Source organism: Meles meles, chromosome 7, assembly GCF_922984935.1.
Source record: "Meles meles chromosome 7, mMelMel3.1 paternal haplotype, whole genome shotgun sequence".
NCBI lineage: Eukaryota > Metazoa > Chordata > Mammalia > Carnivora > Mustelidae > Meles > Meles meles.
The window spans coordinates 14,471,343-14,490,389 of NC_060072.1; the positions used below are offsets into that span (position 1 = coordinate 14,471,343).

At 44.1% G+C, this 19,047-nt stretch overlaps 1 protein-coding gene across 2 annotated transcripts in view; it reads left to right on the top strand.

Moving 5' to 3' along the window:
* The first annotated feature begins 8,135 nt into the window (after positions 1-8,135).
* BPIFC (BPI fold containing family C) overlaps positions 8,136-19,047 on the top strand; it is a 42,251-nt gene continuing 31,339 nt past the window's right edge. Inside the window, exons 1-3 of one of the 2 annotated variants that reach the window (XM_046012531.1) lie at positions 8,136-8,362; positions 9,734-9,824; positions 16,693-16,816. In XM_046012531.1, coding sequence (XP_045868487.1) covers positions 16,693-16,816 — 124 coding nt within the window. In that variant the 5' untranslated portion in view covers positions 8,136-8,362; positions 9,734-9,824. Of the gene's footprint in view, positions 8,363-9,624; positions 9,825-16,692; positions 16,817-19,047 lie in introns of those variants that run through there. The other variant, XM_046012530.1, reaches the window with a different exon arrangement.

The following is a 19,047-nucleotide window of genomic DNA, read 5'->3' on the forward strand; positions in this document are numbered from 1 at the left end:
AGTGGTTGTGCCGGTAGGATTCTTCAGTGGCAAGCAATCTGAGATTGAGGAAGGGTGGCAGGACCAGAGTGGCTCAGTGCGGCCAGAGGGAAGGACAGAGTGGGTACATCTGAGATAAAGAAGACACTTGAGCTGGGCAAAGGATTTGAGACAATATTCTAGAACGCATGGGAAGGCAAGGGAGAGTTTTAAGCAGGGAATACTTTATCCGGTTTCTTAGGGCTGAGCAATAGAGACTATCTCTGGCTGACTAAGAAGAATTGGAACATGTTAAAAGATACCGGATAGCTCAGGGGATTCTGGGAAGGACTAAAGAAGTGGTTCCAGGCTAATTCAAGGAATGAAACTCAGAACCACGCGGAAGAACTGGCCTGGCCTGATGAGGACATTATCCGGACTGCCCGGGATTGCTGCTGCCGCCCCACCCCGCCCTGGAGGAAACTGCTGTCACCCTGACAGGAACCACTGCGGAATGGCTACCACCTTCAAATGCCGCACTGCTTTGCAGCCTCCCGCACCAGCAAAACGCTGAGCTTCCGAAAGAGCCTTTTTCTTCACCTTGCTCACTTCTAAATCAAAGGCTCATAGGAAGGCATCTGGTTGAGAGAGACGGGAGTTCCATGCCTGAGTCCTGGCAGCAAAGAAGACTGAGATTGTGGGGTCTGAACTCCTTCCTTGGGAAGGCAAATGTCCCCACATGTAGAAAGGTCATTCAAAAGACGGTAGGAAGCTATGTGTCTGACAGGTATACACCACGAGGGACATAGGTCAGGGACATCCTAATCACTTGGTTTCTCCACAGAAAGAATACTGCTTATTTCTCCTTTTCATACTGTAGCCTTTGGAAGAAAGTCACTATGTGTAGCCCACACTTAGAGTTTTAGATTTTACGGGTGGAGTATCTATATAAATTATTTGAATTTCTTCTGTACAGGAGATTTGTCTATTCAGTCCCTTATATCAGCGTGGACTTATATTTATTTTATACTTCTGCTTATAATCCAATACTGCTTCATTTATTTTGTTGCTCAAATTGTTCCAGCTTTGATCACTGGGAAATCTTTCCATTGGCTACTGTATCCATTTTACATTATTGTGGATTTTTGTTCATTTGTTCTGTTCTTTAGCACTTTCTTATTTTCTGGCACTGTAAGATGCTCTAGGATCATTTTGTATATATCCTGCCCCAACCCTAGAATCAACCATTTTTCCTAGGTACCCTAGTTCTTTTTACAGGAGAGTGGTATTAGAAACCACGATCTGGGTGCTAGCGGTGCTCATTGCTATTGAGGTGTTATTGATTCTAAGCCTTCTCAGCTGACAGAGCAGGGAGATACATGTATGTCCATGCTATTTCCATACATAACCATCTGCTTCTATATTAAGCTGAGCATGAGTTCATTCTGATGTTTCCCGCTCTAATCAATTACCACATCATCATTCTGTTCTCCTCCCTTGCTTATCTGTAACTTCCCAATCCAACTGTGACAAATCTAGCTTTCCCCATCCACCATCCATTTACTTAGTCATTCATTTCCAGCGACTATGTGGCGTGGTTTCAGGATTCTTAATCCATACCCTTGTCAAAAACAACATTGTCAGCTCGAGTACAGTGCTTCAACAACAGCTCCTGCTGGCCTCCATCATACAGCTTTCATTTGTTCCCAGAGCGACACAGGTCAGCACCTTGTTCTCCAGTCCCCTTCACCAAGGTTGTTTCATACACTTGTAATGCATTTAGATTCTTTTCTCATGTTCTGCATTCTGTCTTGGACCCCCTCAATCTCCTATGTGATTTTTTAAAACTACATACGTTAAGATTTATTCTGACCTGTAAAGTTCTATCAGTTTTGACAAATGCATAATGTCTTATTTCACTACCTAAAAAGTCCCCTGCCCTTCAACCTTCTCCACCTGCCCCCAGTCTCAGGCAATTACCAATCTCTTTACCATCTCTTTAGTTTTGCTTTTCCAGAATGTCATATGATTGGAATCATTGTATACCATTTTCTGACTTTGTGACTAACTTCTTAGCAATAAGCGGTTGAGATTAATCCATGCCTTCTTGTGGCTCCTGGCTCATTTCTTTGTAATGCTGAGTCACATCCCATTGTATGGATGTACTACAGTTTATCCATGTACCTATTGAAGGACATCTTGGATGTTTCCATTTTGGGGCAATTATGAATAGAACTGCTATAAACATTGGTGTTGGTGCAGGTTTTTACATAGACCTAAGTTTTCAGATCAGTTGGATAAGCACCCAGAAACACCATTGCTGGGTTGTATGGCAATACTAGGATTAATTTTGTAGGAATCTGCCAAACTGTTTTCCAATATGGCTGTACCGTTTTGCATTCTCTTTAGCAATGAACAAGAGTTTCTGTTTCTCTACATCCTCACCACTGATATATATATCTGGTTGTTTTTTATTCTAGTCCTTCTAATAGATGTATCTCATTGTTTAATTTGCAATTCTTAATAACAATGTTGAACATCTTTCTGTATGTTTATTGGCCATCTATAAATCTTCAGTGAGGTGTCTTCAAATCTCTTGTCCACTTTTTAACTCTTTTTTTCCTTATTGTTGAGTTTCCTATAGTTTTCTGAATATAAATCAGATTTCTGTGCATGATAAAAGCCCTTACTAGTCCAGCTAGAAGTCACTTTCTTCGATTTTCCCAATGACCCCTATTGACTAGACACACTGCCACTCCTCCAGAATGCCTCTCCCCCACTCTACATCCTCTCCCACCAAGTAAGTTTGCGTGCTCATGTGCTTTTGCACATGCTGATCCTTCTGCCTGGAATACTTTCCTTTTCCTTCTTCCAAGGAAAGTATGTTGCTCCTTCCTTTTGTTCCAAGAGCAATTGGAACATGCTTTCCAATGTTATCCATCATATCATAGTACAATTATTTGCACATCGGACTTTCTCTAGTCCTAGGTTTTGAGTTTTTCAAGGGGAAAAGGCAGGTCTTAATCTGTCTTCACAGCATTCAGTCCCCACCTTCCTTGTTAGGACTGATTACGCAAAATTGAAAATGGCATAAAGATATCCATTGTTGTCTCTGAGTTTTTGATATATCTCTTCGGAATTAATATTTTCATTCTGTCTCTACCAAAGAAAGCCAGGTTGGCCTTCGTTTGACTGTTTACTTAAATCCAATCCATTTTCCTGAATCTCGAGCTTTAATTTACACAGTTTTCTAATTTATCAGGTCTGGAGAAGGGCTTGAGAATTTGCATTTCTAATGATTTCCAGGTAATGCCACTATGAAACCACACTTTGGGAACCACTGGTCTATACCATGTGGTCTTGCTGTGGTTGTTTTGGTTTTCTTAACACTTATAAAGTATTTTGAGGTAGCTGCTGTGATTGGTAAGAAATTGAAATGGACCTTTAAAAAGGGTTGTGAAAGGAAATTCAAACCGTGCAAATTAGGAAAAGAACCTCCAGAAGTTGTTGAAATGATGAAAACCCTATCCAGGGTCCAAAGGAAGATGTCTGAAATCTATTGAAAGAAAGAAAAATATTCTTGGAAAGCAAACTAGAAGGAGGCATACAGAAGACAGGGATAAGGGGTAGAAGGAGCATCAGGGATTTTCACAGCTCAATATGTAAACTTCAGTGTTGTTTGAATCTGTCACCAAGAGAGTGTATTCAAATATGTATTGGATAAGTAAAAAAATAAATAAATAAATTGAATAGTAGAATCTGACCCTCCAGAGGCATGCCAGCTTCTACAGCAAGGCAGATAGAGTACTTGAATATACTTTATTTTCTTGCTTCTCAACCAAGGCCTGTCCAAGGACATTAGCCATAGTCTGGAGACAGTTTTGTCACAACGAGGGTAGGAGAAAGTGGTGCTACCAACATCACAGTAGAGGCAAGAGGTGCTGCTGAATGTCCTACAAGGCGTAGGACAGTCCCCACATCAAAGAATTAAAGAATGATGCGGCCCGAAATGTCAATCGCATCGAGGGAGAAAAATTCTTGTCTGAACTAGGCTCACCCTGTTGGTTCTCAGACATTTCAGAGTCGTATCACATTATCTTGTTTGCTTGGTTCCACAATATCTCTCATGTCTCATAAAAGACATAGGTATGTTGATTTCAAGTTTAACATGAATTTAAATTCAGTTTGAACTGCAAATAATAAAATACAACTCCCTTTTAGACAACTGATAATAAGTGAGGTAAGTAAGTGGGTTTGTTTATTTTTCAAAACCAGGAGGGAATCCATGCCGTAAACCGTTGCAGAGAGTGGCTAGCGGGAGAGCCATGGTCTGGGTCAGTCATCACAGGCATCAGGGGAGGGTGGCCTGGGACAGAGCTGGGAAGAGACAGGGAGATGCTGCCAGGGGACAGGATGGTTCTGCCAGATGTCTCCTCAGCCCATCCAGAGTGAACCGCTGATCTCTCGAGAGCCACACGAATTCCAGACAGCTTCCTCTGGTCTGGAATAAGCTTGCAGCTTCAAACAAACCCATCTATCTGTGTGTCATTCTTACAGATCCAGTTAGCGGCTTGGAAAACCAGCTGTGTTGCCTATCAACAGCATCCTTCTCTCTCCTCACCTTCCACATCCCCTGGGCTGTGCGTTGCCCGTTAGCGACCTTCCTGAAGAGGCAGGATGACATAGTGGTTAAGGGCACAGACTCTGGGAACAAGGACATCTGGGTCCCGAGTCCCGGCTCTAGAACTTGAGCTGTGACACCTAAGCTTCGGCATATACCGAACCCCCTTGGTTTTCTTACCTATAAAATTGAGATAATATTAGTACCTCATACCGTCTTGGTGGGGAATTAATAAGATAATATATGGCTGGTGCCCAGAATATAACAAAAATGTTAGCTCTTCTTTTTTCCTACCTCTTATTCCCTCTTCAGGGTGTCCTTTTAACCAGATTTCACCAACACAAAATATTGGTTCTTCCCCCATCCCAGCATATGGATGACCCCTGTCCCCTCTAACTTTACTCTCCTGCAAAGAATAATATAATTTGTCTTCCAAGCTCAAAAAAAGTCTGGTATTCAGATAGCTTTTGCTCTATATGGGAATAGCCCAGACATTCTAGAAACCAAGAAGTAGGGTGCTCAATTCCTTAACACTGGATCTTGAAAGTTTTCTTTAGTGAACAATTATTCTTCCTAGTTAATTATGATGTTTCTTTGGAGTTTTAATTAAAGGTGTCCCTTGATCTGTAGAGACTAACATGCTGTCAGCCATTAGTAAGTAGAATAATTAATCTTGCCTTCTAGACGGCCACTGTGGGTAGGCTGGATAAGCAGGAATGCCCAGCACATTTTCTCAGTTAAATCTGAAAAACTAAAATAAATAGTGCCCCTGGACATAGTGCTGCTGGCTTTTGAGGTGATGGAGGATTCAGCAAATTTGTCTTAAAGCCACTTGTTGAGCAGAAAGGACGCCAGGGAGCTGAAATCTCAGGCTCTTTCTAAATGAAAGAAAAACAGACTAGCTGCCCCCTCTTCTTCCATCTTCTTTTCCTAAACTCAAACCATTTGGGCCTTTTTTTTTTTCTAGAATTATTCCATGTCCCACCAGAGCTGCACCATTATTTACTTTTCCCCATAAATCAGTCCACTTCTTAAATTGTATGTACATTGGTTTAGGGGTGCCTGGGTGGCTCAGTTGGTTGTGTCTGACTCTTGATTTTGGCTCAGGTCGTGATCTCAGGGTCATGAGATTGAGCCCTGCATCAGGTTCCACGCTCGGCACAGAGGCTGCTTAAGATTCTCTCTCCCCCCTCTCCCTCTGCCCCTCTCTCTCACTTCTCTCTCTCCATCTCTAAAAAAATAATGATAATTTTTTAAAGATTTTGTTTATTTATTTGACAGACACAAGTAGGCAGAGAGGCAGGCAGAGAGAGAGGAAAGGAAGGGAAGCGGGCTCCCCGCTGAGCAGAGAGCCCGATGTGGGGCTTGATCCCAGGACCCTGGGATCATGACCTGAGCTGAAGGCAGAGGCTTTAACCCACTGAGCCACCCAGGAGCCCTAATGATAATTTTTTAAAAGCTGTATGTACATTTTTTTAAAGGGGGAAGCTATGTTAAGAGAAAACTTAATAATTTCCAAATAGAGGGTAAATGTAAAAAATAATTACCATGAAAACTAAACTCTGAATGTTTAAGATAAAAATAGAGAAACGTAATGATGCATCTTATTAATACTGGATGAAAAACTATGTGTTAGCTCATTCAGCTCCATTCTCTCAGTGACTCTGGATGGCAGAGACCCACAAATGGAGCAAATTGCCCAGGGTCCCAGGTGGGGTGGGCAGGACAGGTCCCAGCACTGCAGGACGGAGTCGAGTTCACTTTCTCCAGGCCACCTTTCCTGAGAACTCCCCTCAAATCCCGTGCCACACGCCCCAGGATAGACAACAGTGATTCAGGTTTCCACCAAGACTTTCAGGTTTTGCAGGACAAAAGGAAAAATTAATATCTGCTTCAGGAAAAAATACTGCTGTTTTAATGATCGGCTTCTCTGTAAGTCTAGCAGATCCTATGCAGCTGGTTAATGGATGGGAGAGGCAAATGGGGGCTGGGAGGATGGGGATCTTACTGATGGAGAAAAGGTATGGGGCAGTGAGGGAGAGTGAGGGAGCAGGGGAGGAAGTTAGGGCCAAGCAGCCGCTCCGGGCAGGAGAGATGGGGGACAGGGTGCAAAACTGGTACTGCCACCCAGGGAGGATTCTGAGGAAAGGACAGAAATATTTGGTGTAGTTTGTGAATTTGTCCACGTGATCTGTGATGTCATTCCTCTGCTTCCATGTCTAGTTGTGTAGTCTTTTTCCTCACACACTGAACACAATGACGATTTCAAGTGTTTGTCCGTCAAGCACCTAAATCATCCCACAGCCCTCAGTAGCCCTTACACCATGAGAAACTGCCCCATGTGCACCTGCCAACTTCTGGGCTTTCATTTCACCACCAGCATGTGGTTTATTTATTTTTTCTTTTTTTTCTTATTTTTCTTTTTAATAGAATCTTTTTATTGTGTTACGTTAGTCACCATACAGTACATCATTAATTTTTGATGTAGTGTTCCAAGATTGATTGTTTATGCACCACACCCAGTGCTCCATGCAATACGTGCCCTCCATAATACCCACCACCAGGCTCACCCAACTTCCCACCCCACTCCAAATCCCTCAGTTTGTTTCCCAGAATCCACAGTCTCTCATGGTTCGTCTCCCACTCCAATTCCCTTCCCTTCACTTTTCCTTTCCTTCTCCTAAGGTCCTCCATGTTATTCCTTATGCTCCACAAGTAAGTGAAACCATATAATAACTGACTTTCTCTGCTTGACTTATTTCCCTCAGCATAATCTCCTCCAGTCCCCGTCCATGTTGATACAAAAGTTGGCTATTCATCCTCTCTGATGGCCGAGTAATATTCCATTGCATTTTTGGACCACATGATGATTTAGAAATTCACATTTCCAGCCAAGGTTTCCCCAGAACTCAGCTCCCCACCAGACCCTGCTGTTCTGATGCCTAATGCCTGTATGTCTGTCCTTCATACAGTACGGGGGTCTGTACCGTTATTCCCTTCAGAGCCCGGATCTCAGCTCCAGTATACCGCCTCAGAGAAGCCTTCCTGGGCCATCCCCCAAAGGGAGCTTGCCTCCCCCAGTGACAGCACCCTGTCCATTATAAGACCACACACCAACACCGTCCCTTGTTTCCTCCATAGCATATGATGCAATCTCTACCTTTTTATTCATTTTGCTGTTTGCTTGTTTGTTTTATAGCCTCATCTAATCAACTCCACGTGGACAAGGAATCTGTCTTCTTTACTAAAGAGGTCCTTGCCCAATATTTGTGGACTGAATGAGTGCAATCTGTGATGACAATAAATGATTCAGTGAGGAAAGTGTCTTCAGGCTTGTGTCACCATTGATAAGGCCACATACCAATGAATAAAATTTTACAGTATTTTTCAGTTTTAAGAACAAATTCTTCCAGGTTATGGCTATGGTCTGAATGTTTGCATCCCTCCAAAACACAAACATTCCCGTGTTGAAATCCTAATCCCAAAGGTGGTGGCATCTGCGGGCGGGGCCTTTATGAGGTGCTCAAGTCACGAAGGTGGAATCTCATGAATGGGACCGATGCCGTATAAAAGAGGCTCCAGAGAGATCCCTGGCTCCTGCCACTGTGTGAGAACACAGCCAGAAGGCGCTGGCTGTGAACCAGGAAGATGTGATCACGCAGGTTGCTTAATCTTGGACTTCCAGCCTCCAGAACTGTGAGCAGAAAGTGTCTGTTGTTTGTACACAACAGCAGCCCAACCAGCTGACGGTCAACTTCTTTTTTTCCACCAGGTCCTATCAAGGTAGATACTATTTTTTTAAAAGATATTATTTATTTATCAGAGAGAGAAAGAGCACAAGCAAGCAAAGTGGCAGGCAGAGGCAGAGAGAGAAGCAGGCTCCCCACTGAGCAAGGTATCCAATGCGGGACTCGATCCCAGGATCCCAGGATCATGACCTGAGCCGAAGGCAGCGGCTTAACTAACTGACTGAGCCACCCAGGCATCCCAAGGTAGATACTATTTTTAATCCCTATTTTGCCGCTAAGGAAACACCAGTTAAATAGGTAAATACAACGGGAGGCGCCTGGGGTCAGAGACCCGAAGAGCTCTCAGGAGCGCGGACAATGCCCAAGGGAGCGTGCCTGTTGTTCTTAGCGTTACCAGTCTGCTGGGTTTCCCCAGGACTGTTCTGCTTTTAGTACTGAAAATCCTGCATCCTGAGAAAATCAGGACAGTGGGGCGCCCTATCTTACCCAGAAAACTGTAAATCAGACCTTAGATACTTCATGCCGTCAGATCCCTGGCCATGTAAAACACGAAAACTAAAGCATGAGGGATGAGAGGGCAGACAGGGTTTAGAACTTACCGGTGTGAAGTCACGTCGGAGCTGTGGCACCCACCCAACCGAACCTGAAAGAAATGCTGAGAGCGGAAGGCACTAGCAACCTGAAAAGGAGCAGGCGCTTAGGGATACCATCTGCGCTCTGCTCCTACCCTGAGAGATAAAGGTGGTAACTAGGTCAGCCCGGTTTGTTTTTTTTTTTAAGATTATTTATTTATTTATTTATTTATTTATTTGACAGAGAGAGATCACAAGTAGATAGAGAGGCAGGCAGAGAGAGAGGGAGGAAGCAGGCTCCCTGCTGAGCAGAGAGCCCGATGCAGGACTCGATCCCAGGACCCCGAGATCACGACCTGAGCCGAAGGGAGCGGCTTAACCCACTGAGCCACCCAGGCGCCCCAGGTCAGACCAGTTATCAAGCCCCATGCTTTCAGACCGAATCCGATCCCTCAAAAGTCCCAAAAGGTATTCTGGGCAGTGGTGGGCCTATTTACTGCAGGCACCCTGACCAGGAGAAACTGGCCTGTTATCCCAGAAAGGAAGATTCTTCCTCTTCCAACTCAGTCCAATTTGACACCATTTTAAGTACATTGGAAATCTTGAGTTAATCATTCTGGTAATGTTGTCATAGTAGTGTGTGTGTGTGTGTGTGTTACAGGGAGTAATCGCTGCAGGGGTGGCACTGTCGGCTCATCTCGGCAGAAGCTGTGGTTTTCATTCATGCTATTGGGCAACTGAAGTGTAGCAATCATGTATCACATTTTGAAAGAGGCATTTAAAAAAAAAATCCACCACTAGGTGATTCAGACTTAATTATCTTGTCTTTTCAGCAGCTGAGTTCAAGGCTCAAGTGAAGACATAGCTTCAGAGGCAGAAGGAGTCGAAGGTGCTCCCCAGCTTTGAACACTTCCTCTCCTTGAGGTAAGAATCACGAACAAACTTTTGGTCTCTGCCAGCGCAAAAATCTCCCAGTTAGGGATTACCCTTCCGCGGGTGACGCCCCGGCTCAGTGAGCTGTCATGTAGCCTGGGTCTTTGTTGTCTGCCTAGGGTTTTCTGTTTTGTTTTTGTCTTTTGTGTCATCATGCCCACCCAGAAGATTCTGAGCAGGTCTGAGAAAGAATAGAGAGTTGGTATGGACGAGTGATGGACATTGGCTTCGTTCAGCAACGTCAAGATGGTCCCTCAATCTTCTGCGCTTATGTTTACCTTCATTTCAAGGGGGAACCCAGCTCAGTGGCAGAAAATTCTAACTCGTCTCTAAGTCAAACCAGTGTGGATCTAGGAAGAAGGGGCTGCTCTGATCTCTGTGTTTGGGGCCAGGTCTTCAACCACATCAAGTGACCTGCATCCTGCCAGAGCAAAGGGCCCTCCCACTCAAGGAACTGTTTAACCTGTTTGTGTTAAGTATGGAGTTTGGGGAAGACTCGGTGTAAATTTTCAATGCCCTTGTCATTTGAGCTCTTGGTAAAAATCAGATGTGTGAGCTGAATCCCTTGAAACAGCCCCCAGTTCTACCCATATTCTATACCTGTTGATTCAGACTCCTTCTACACATTTTGTCTTAACAATTAGGTTGGAGGGGCACCTGGGTGGCTCAGTGGGTTAAGCCGCTGCCTTCAGCTCAGGTCATGATCTCGGGGTCCTGGGATCGAGTCCCGCATTGGGGTCTCTGCTCAGCAGGGAGCCTGCTTCCCTCTCTCTCTCTCTCTGCCTGCCTCTCTATCTACTTTGGATCTCTCTCTGTCAAATAAATAAAATAAAATCTTAAAAAAAAAAAAAGATAACCACTATCTTTAAAAAAAAAAAAAACAATTAGGTTGGAATATTCTGGCAGTTCGGGCTTCTTTAAACCAACTGGACTTAATTTTTCAAGCTTTGCCCCTGTTTTAAAGGCTGTATTTCATTCATTTATCACCTGCGTTAACTGATTTTCCCAAAGTCTGTCTGGTATTCACCACTGCAAATACCAATGGCAAGACAACCTGTCTCAGGAATTTCCCAAGTTGTACTAGAGTTTTCTTATTTCTGGTCATCAGAATGGTTCAGGCAAGGGCCACCTGATACATTTATGTTTTTATATATTAAGTTTTTATTTTAATTCTAGCTAGTTAACCTACAGTGTAATGTTAGTTTCCGGTGTACAATATAGTGATTCAGCACTTTCATCTAACACCCCGTGCTCATCGGGACAAGTGCCCTCCTTACTCCCCATCACCTGTTTCACACATCCCCCACCCCCAACCTCCTCTGGGGACCGTCAGTTTGTTCTCCATGGTCAAGAGTTGGTTTCTTGGTTTGCCTCTCTCTCTTTTTCCCTTGCTCAGTTGTTTTGTTTCTTAAATTCCACATATGAGTGAAATCATATGGCATTTGTCTTTCTCTGACTGATTTATTTCACTTAGGATTATACTATCCAGCTCCATCCATCTCGTTACAAACGGCAAGATTTCATTCTTTTTTGTGGCTGAATGAAATTCCATTGTGTATGTGTATGTGTGTGTACATACCTTCTTTATCCATTCATCTGTCAGTGGATACTCGTCTATTTCAATAGTTTGGCTATTGTAAACAATGCTGCTATAAACGTAGGGGTGCATGTTTCTCTTCGAATTAGCGTTCTTGTATTTTGGGGCTAAACGCCCAGTAGTGCAATTACTGAATCATATGGCAATTCTATTTTAAACTATTTGAGGAACCTCCATACCGTTTTCCACAGTGACTGCACCAGTTTGCATTCCCAAAAGTACATAAGGATTCCTTTGCCTCCACATCCCTTGCCAACACTTATTGTTTCTTGTATCATTGATTTTATCCATTATGACAGGTGTGAGGTAATATCTCACTGTAATTTTGATTTGCATGATAAGTTATGTTGAACATCTTTTCATGTGTTTTGTGGAGCATCTGGATGTCTCCTTGGGAGAAATGTCTGTTCATGTCTCCGCCTATTTTTTAATTGGATTATTGTAAGGTTTGGGGGTGTTGAGTTGTATAAATTCTTTACATATTTAGGATACTAACCCTTTCCTGCATGTGTCATTGGCAAGTATCTTCTGCCATTCCATAGGCTGCCTTTTAGTTTTGTTGATTGTTTCCTTCATGGTGCAGAAGCTCTTTATTTTGATGAAGTCCCAATAATTTATTTTTGCTTTTGTTGCCCTTGCTTCAAGAGACATAACTAGAAAAAAATGTTGTTATGGCAGAGTCATCTAATTTAGAAGGGTTATTCTGTCCATTTATTGGTACGGAAATGTAATGACTTCTGAGGCTTTGAATCGTGGAAGAAACAATTCCTTAGACAAAACAAAATAGGTAACTTGTGGGCAGGGTTTTTAAGTCATCTTGGATCCCCCCTTTTCATAGGCAACTCATCCTGCCCTTACTTGTCAGCCAAATTATTTAACCTTTTAGGACTCATCTCCTTGCTTGACAAGGTTCCTTCCCTCCTCTGCCTATAAATTATCATCCTAACAAACAATTCAGCCGAAAGTTACATGCAGTCCTTTTTTAGCCCCGGAATTTCATTCACTCATAAAACTTCTAGAGGAAAAATGTGTTTTTCTATGTGCAGTTTTGAGTTCCTAGATCTCCATGTAGACCATTTCAGATACTCACTTTACTGAAGAAGGGAAAATAGATTTTTGCTGCTGGAAGGACATTAAAATTCCATTTGTGCCCAAGAAAATACAAAAGGATTTGCACTTTGACACTTGAAAATCTCTAGATGCTTCATGATTTTTTTTTCCACATAGAAGATGGCATCAAGCATCTCCTAATGTTCCCAGAAGAAAATGAAAAATCTAGCACTTATCAAACAATTAAATTCATAAACACTAGAATTGGGAACCAGAAGAGCAAGGTGTGATTCCCAGGTGCCTGACTTACTGTGTGGTCTCAGACAGGTCATTCAGACTCTCCAAGTCTCTGTGTTCACATGCCTGAGAGGGAGGTAGGGTTATAGTAACATCTGCCTCCAAGGATGATTGTGTAAATGGTAAATGTGTGTGTGTGCGTGTGTGTGTGTACAAATTCATTATTTCACTTGTTACTCCACTAACAAGTAATATTTCTGCTCTGGTTCGTTATGCTTTTTCACTGTAGAAATGGAAAGTTATTTTTACGATGGTTTGGTTTTCTCCCCTATTTTCACACTCTTCTAGAACCTTTCTTAGTTAACCAGAATCTTGGAACCCCATCAGTTGGTCAGTTAACAAATACTTATTGAGGTCCTAGTTACATGCCAACAGACAGATCATGTCAACCTTAATTGGGATATACAGTCGAATGTGTACGAACTTTTTGGTCTAATTTTTTCCCACCACATTGCACCGCTATGAAAATGTTTTCCTCTTTAAAAAAAAAAATTCTCTCATGCCTGCCTTGGCCTGACACATTTACAATTCTTTGCCCACAGCAATGTCGGTGTGAATGCACATCCGTGTGGCTTCACCATTTGTTAAAATGTGGACATACTTTTATATCAGCCGGTGAATAGCCACAAATCTCAGCCCCAGGAGTGTTGTTCTCACTCCCATAGTCTCATCCATCTCTGCCTATCCCCTTCTTCCAGGACCCCTTGACCACCACCCCCCAAACCCAGAATAACAAGGACCAAGGAGGGCCTAGCACAGATGGCAACTGGCCCTAGCTTCTTTCCACATCCATTCTGAGTATAAGATGTTAGTATCACCCTGTCCCTTGCTTGCTTGTCCCACTCCTCACATTTCCTCCCTCAGATTACCTGCTGCCCAACCAGAGATAGGTCTCCTACCCAAGCCCCGCCCCTTTGGCTCTTATTGTCATCGCTCCATGCTTCCCTTGATGCTCTCTGCACCTGACCATCCCCAAGCCACCACTCCATAGCCCTGCCTCCAGCGCTGCCCAGGTCCTTTCTGCACATTGTCCAGTATAACCCAGACCAACTCTGTAGGGCTGAAACAGCAGACTGAATGGCTGAGACCACAGTAGTGTTAAGATATTGAAATGCCCCCATTTCTAATAGTAGATAGTCACTACTCTGAGTCTCTTACTGCATCCCTAGTACCCCAGCCACACTGGCCAGTCCTCCCAAGACTTCTCCTGTCCCCATGATCCAGTACCTAACCTCCCCAACGCTGCTCCTGGACTGGACATTAGAACATCTGTTCTAATGGGCTCATGCACCCCACTAATGTACAAAGCTTTATGAATCACCTCTGCAAAGAACTGTAATATAATGCAGAGCGAGGTGAGGGTTCTTCCTTAATGTATGATTCACTGAGTCATTCTACCAATAATTATCAATCACTCTATGTTTGAGACACTAAGCCAGGCTCTAGGGCCTCCAAACCAAGTGAGGTCTCTGCCGTCATGGCACTTACATTCTCACAGAGGAGACAGACAGCACGTGAGAAAATAAATATGCACACATGAATAACTATCTGTTTTGCCCAAGGATTCAGAAGGAAATGAGATTAACTTAGGGAAGTCAGAAATGGCTTCAGAAAGAAGGCTATATTTAAAAGGAACCTTAAGGAGGTACAGGGTTTCTGCAGGCCCAGGTGAAGATGAACAGTGTAAGCGCAGGCATTAGGCAGGAAGCATGGTGAGTGCTTAGGGACCAGGAGTCCAGTCGGTCTGGACAGAGGGCTCCTGGGAGATCAGATGAGAAATGTAAGCAAGTTGACTGACCCAGCCACTTCTCACACCTGAAGGTGGACGGATACACCACCAGACAGACAGGTCAAGACCCCAAGTCTCAGCCTCATGGCCCTCCAGCAAAATACCCACATGAACATTCACTAATCTGCACGTAAGTCCCCTGTGTAAACTGGGCAATATGTATACTAGACAAAATGCAAAACAGCCCATGGGGTGCCTGGGTGGCTCAGTGGGTTAAGTGTCCTACTCTTGGTTTTGGCTTAGGCCATGATCTCAGGGTCATAGGATCAAATCCTGTGTCAAGCTCCACGTTCTTTCTCTCTCCCTTCCTCTCTCTCAAAAATAAATAAATAAATGAAATCTAAATATTTTTAAAATATGCTAGCCCAAGGGGTGAGTGGGGCACGGGGCAGCCCTTGCTTTCCCTACCAAGCTGGGCACACTGGTATGGGATTTTTAAGAGTCTCATGCTCTACCGACTGAGCTAGCCAGGCACATGGTATGGGATTTTTAAAAAACATTTTCTGCTTGCCCCACTTTGTGCCAGAAGGCCGGTATATCTCCAAAGGGAACTTTTTCCATTCCATAAGAAGACCAAACTAGGCTAGCAATAGCCCTACTCGGATACTCCTCTCCCTGGTCAGACTGTTCTGTTCCTCTCAAGTAAATTCTCTGGAACAGCCCTTTGTCTACACACTCCGTTCCCACCTCTATAGCCTTATCCATAAAGCCCACACAGCCCCCTTTATCAAACCTCTTTCTTTTTTTCGGCCAAGCACCCCATACACACCTCTTGAAATGATCATTTCCTTCATCCAGACTGCTCCTGAATCCCAGCCCTTCTTTGAATCCTTCCCTGCCCCACCTGGCCTGACCCCTCCCTTTGCACAGCTCCCACAACTTCCTCTTCCTTCATCACCCCCACAAATAGTTCCCTGATTTGTTTCATGTTTGTATGTTAACTCAGTGGGAATCTGTCACCTGTGGGTCTTTGACACGTATGAACGCAGAAATGGTAGCTCACCCAGATTGTAAACTGCCAGAACTAGAAACAAGGCCTGTGAACATATTACTCACTCGCCTGTCCTTAAAAGAAACCCATGTCACCGTTGCTATTGGTAACCTGTGCTTCATTCATCAAGAAAATGGGCTGAGGGACACCTGGGTGGCTCAGTCATTTGAGTATCCAACTCTTGATCTCGGCTCCGGTCTCAACCTCAGGGTCATGAGTTCAAGCCCAACATTGGCCTCCATGCTAGGTGTGGAGACTACGTGAAAGAAAGGAAGGAAGGAGGGGTGGAAGGAAGGAAAGTAGGAAGGAAGAAAGGGAAAGAAAATAGACTGCCATTAATCCATTGAGTCCGTTCATTTAACAAGTATACACTGAATATTTAATATATGCCATCACCTCAATATAACAGCAAAAAAAGATGTGGTCCCTCTCCTTGGAGATGTTCATTTAAGATTTTGTATATGTGTATCTACGGCATGCCAGGCATTGTACTAGATTCTGGGGTGAGCCTGGCATGTGTGTTAAGGAAGGAAGTCTTTGAGGAGGTGTAAGTATAGAGCAGGGCAAGGCCTTGCCTCTGGGCTGCGAGCTTAAACCCTGTCCTGTGGGCAAAGGGGAGTCATTAAGGGTCTCTAAGCAGATGACTGTTGGTCTCACATTCCCTAAAGCCACCTTTCTAAACTACCGACTCGTGTTCTAAAATGGTCTAAAATCCCACCTCCCCACCCCTTATCCTTCCCAAGACATATCACCAGAGTTACATTTACGGTAAGTCCCTTGTGTTGCGTTGCATTGCATTGTATTGTATTGTCCTGAGTCATAATCTTCCATGTATGTGTCTGAATCACCCACTAATCTGTGAGAAACAGAAGCCAAGGACACACAGAGGTCATCTCCACATCCTCAGCACATAGCACGTGTTCTGGTGTGTTCAATAAATGATTACTGGATGGGTGGGTGGATGGATGGATGGTTGGATGGATGGATGGATGGATGGATGGATATATGGATGGATGGGTGGATAGAGTGAGTTCTGGCAGTGAGCAATGAAACAAGAAATCATAGAAAACTATATGGAATTGACCAATGAAAAGTCAAAAACAGTAAAGGAACCATAAATGTTGGTTAATTGCAGATGCATACAAAGGCAGTCCAACTCCTGTGGGGATGTTTCTTCCTGTGGAATCTCTACATCTCATCCGCCCAGACTGTTTACCCTGGAATCAAGGCCAGGGTTACTCAGCAGGCTCTGGACTATGGTAAGTCAAGGGCTTCCAGAAGCCAGGCTACAGCCCCCCAGGTGGAGTTTATATGAGTTCCAAGCTCATATTGGACTGTCTCATGACTGAGGCAAGCGCTCCTGTGGGATGATGCGGAGACTGCTAAGACAGCTGGGAAGGAAGTGTTGTCCAAAAAACAATCACCTTGATGGTAGGTCTGTCCAAACATGACCACAAATACTCATTCTCTCCCCGCCCCCTGCCCCCTGTACCCCGTCACACACATACAGTGAACATCATAGGCTAGAGGGGAGGAGATGGGAGAGTGAAAGTAACACCTTAGAAGTTCAGAAAGGGCTTAATTCCAAAAGAAACATAGAATCCCCTAAAATTGTGCGCCAAGTTTAATATAGATGGTGATTGGGAATTTTTCTTGAGAGAGGCTCCATACATTCATTACATGCAAAAAGAAGCCTGGGGCACTGAAAGATTAAGAAAAACTCCTTTAGAGGTGTTTACAAACATGGGGAGAGAAAAATGTTGAGCAGAACTGGGGGGAGGGCAGATTGTGTGTATGGGAAAGGAGCTGTGAAATCAAAGTGTGCGGGCCTAGTTCTATCCTATAAACCTTGGCCCAAGATTAGCTGAGTCCAGGCAGATAAATTCACTCCGATCCCTTCTTGAACTAAAGCAGTCAGCCCAAGTACTGCTCATCTAACTCAGAAACTCCTAAGTGTGACCAGAAAACACCTCACCTGCTGTACCAAAAAAAAAAGAAACACAGGAAAGATGGAGGGAAGGAAGGGAGGGGAGGAGGAAGGAAAGATTGAGTTTTAGGCAACTCCTTCCCCCAGTACCTCATCTGGAAGAGCGAATCTAAGGTTGATCCATGTTGCACAATTGCCGTGTGAGCTGACTCTGTACTGAGAAATACATGCCAGGAATGCACGTCAGTATCCGCGTGTCTATATGCCTGTATGTATGTGTGTGTCTTGTTACTGTACTCATACACTTATGTGCACAGAAATACAGATCAGAAATAGAAATCTTGTAACGTTATTGAAGCTGTGAGAAGAGTTTACTCCACTCTCAAGATCAGAGCAGTTAAAAGAACAGATCTAATCAGTCCACACGGGTATGGGTCTCAATTCTGCCCCTTTCCTCAATATGTAGGGTTGGCCCGGTGGGTTTTCTCATCTGGAAAACAGGGAGAATGACAATAATGGTGCCCCCCTGTCATGATGTGAGGACCAGATGGCATCATCTGTAGAGATATGGCGTGGGGTGGTGGGGAAGGACAGGCTTGGTTTTTTTCTTGAGATTTTATTTCTTCATCTGACAGAGAGGGAGAGAGCACAGGTAGGGGGAACAGCAAGCAGAGGGAGAAGCAAGCTCCCTGCTGAGCAAGGAGCCTGATGCGGGGCTCAATCCCAGGGCTCTGGAATCATGACCTGAGCTGAAGGCCAATACCTAACCGACTGAGCCATCCAGGCACCGGATAAAAGGCAGGCTTTAAAGTCAGAACCATGTCTTGGTCGAATATCTATCATGACTGAGCCTCATGGGCTCTGGTTTGATTTAATTCCCACAACAACCTACAGAGAAGAGATAGTCATTTTATGGGGGAGGGATCTGAGGCTCAGAGGAGCTGGACCGAATCTGCCACATCACACACCCGTAAGGAGGCAAGGCAAGATCGGAGCTCAGGTCCACTCTGCCTGATGTCAAAACCCGTGTTCTGTTCTCCGCTCTGCGTTCTTCCAGAGCCTCGCTGATGACACGCAGTAGCTGTGAACTCTGGGACAAGCCCGTGAACCTCTCTGACCCTCAACTGCATCCTGTGTGAAATAGGAATAATAATGCCTCTGTCGCTGGGGTGCTCTGAGGATCGAGGGACAGAATATGTGTAGCGTGTAGACAGGCCTGGTGCGCACAGGCACACGATTATTTTGATCTCGCGACAGTGTTGGGATTCGAAACTAAGCTGTCTGTCTGCTAGTGCCTTTGCTTCCGTCTTTATGTCCTTTATATCCTGTCCCTGCATCCCTGTATTACAGTATTGTTCATGGTATTCTGGAGGGTAAGATCTGTTCTGAATCTCTACGGGGACAGCCTAAGTGGAAATGAGCCTAAGCCGCAAAATGAGGGGTGAAGGCAAATCTTCCTCCTTAAAAGGCTGAAATAAAAATCATTCTTCATTACTATGTCAGTTACTTTTCTCAAGCTCTTTATGTGAAGGGGGCTCTTTTTCTCCGTGAACTCAGAAAAAT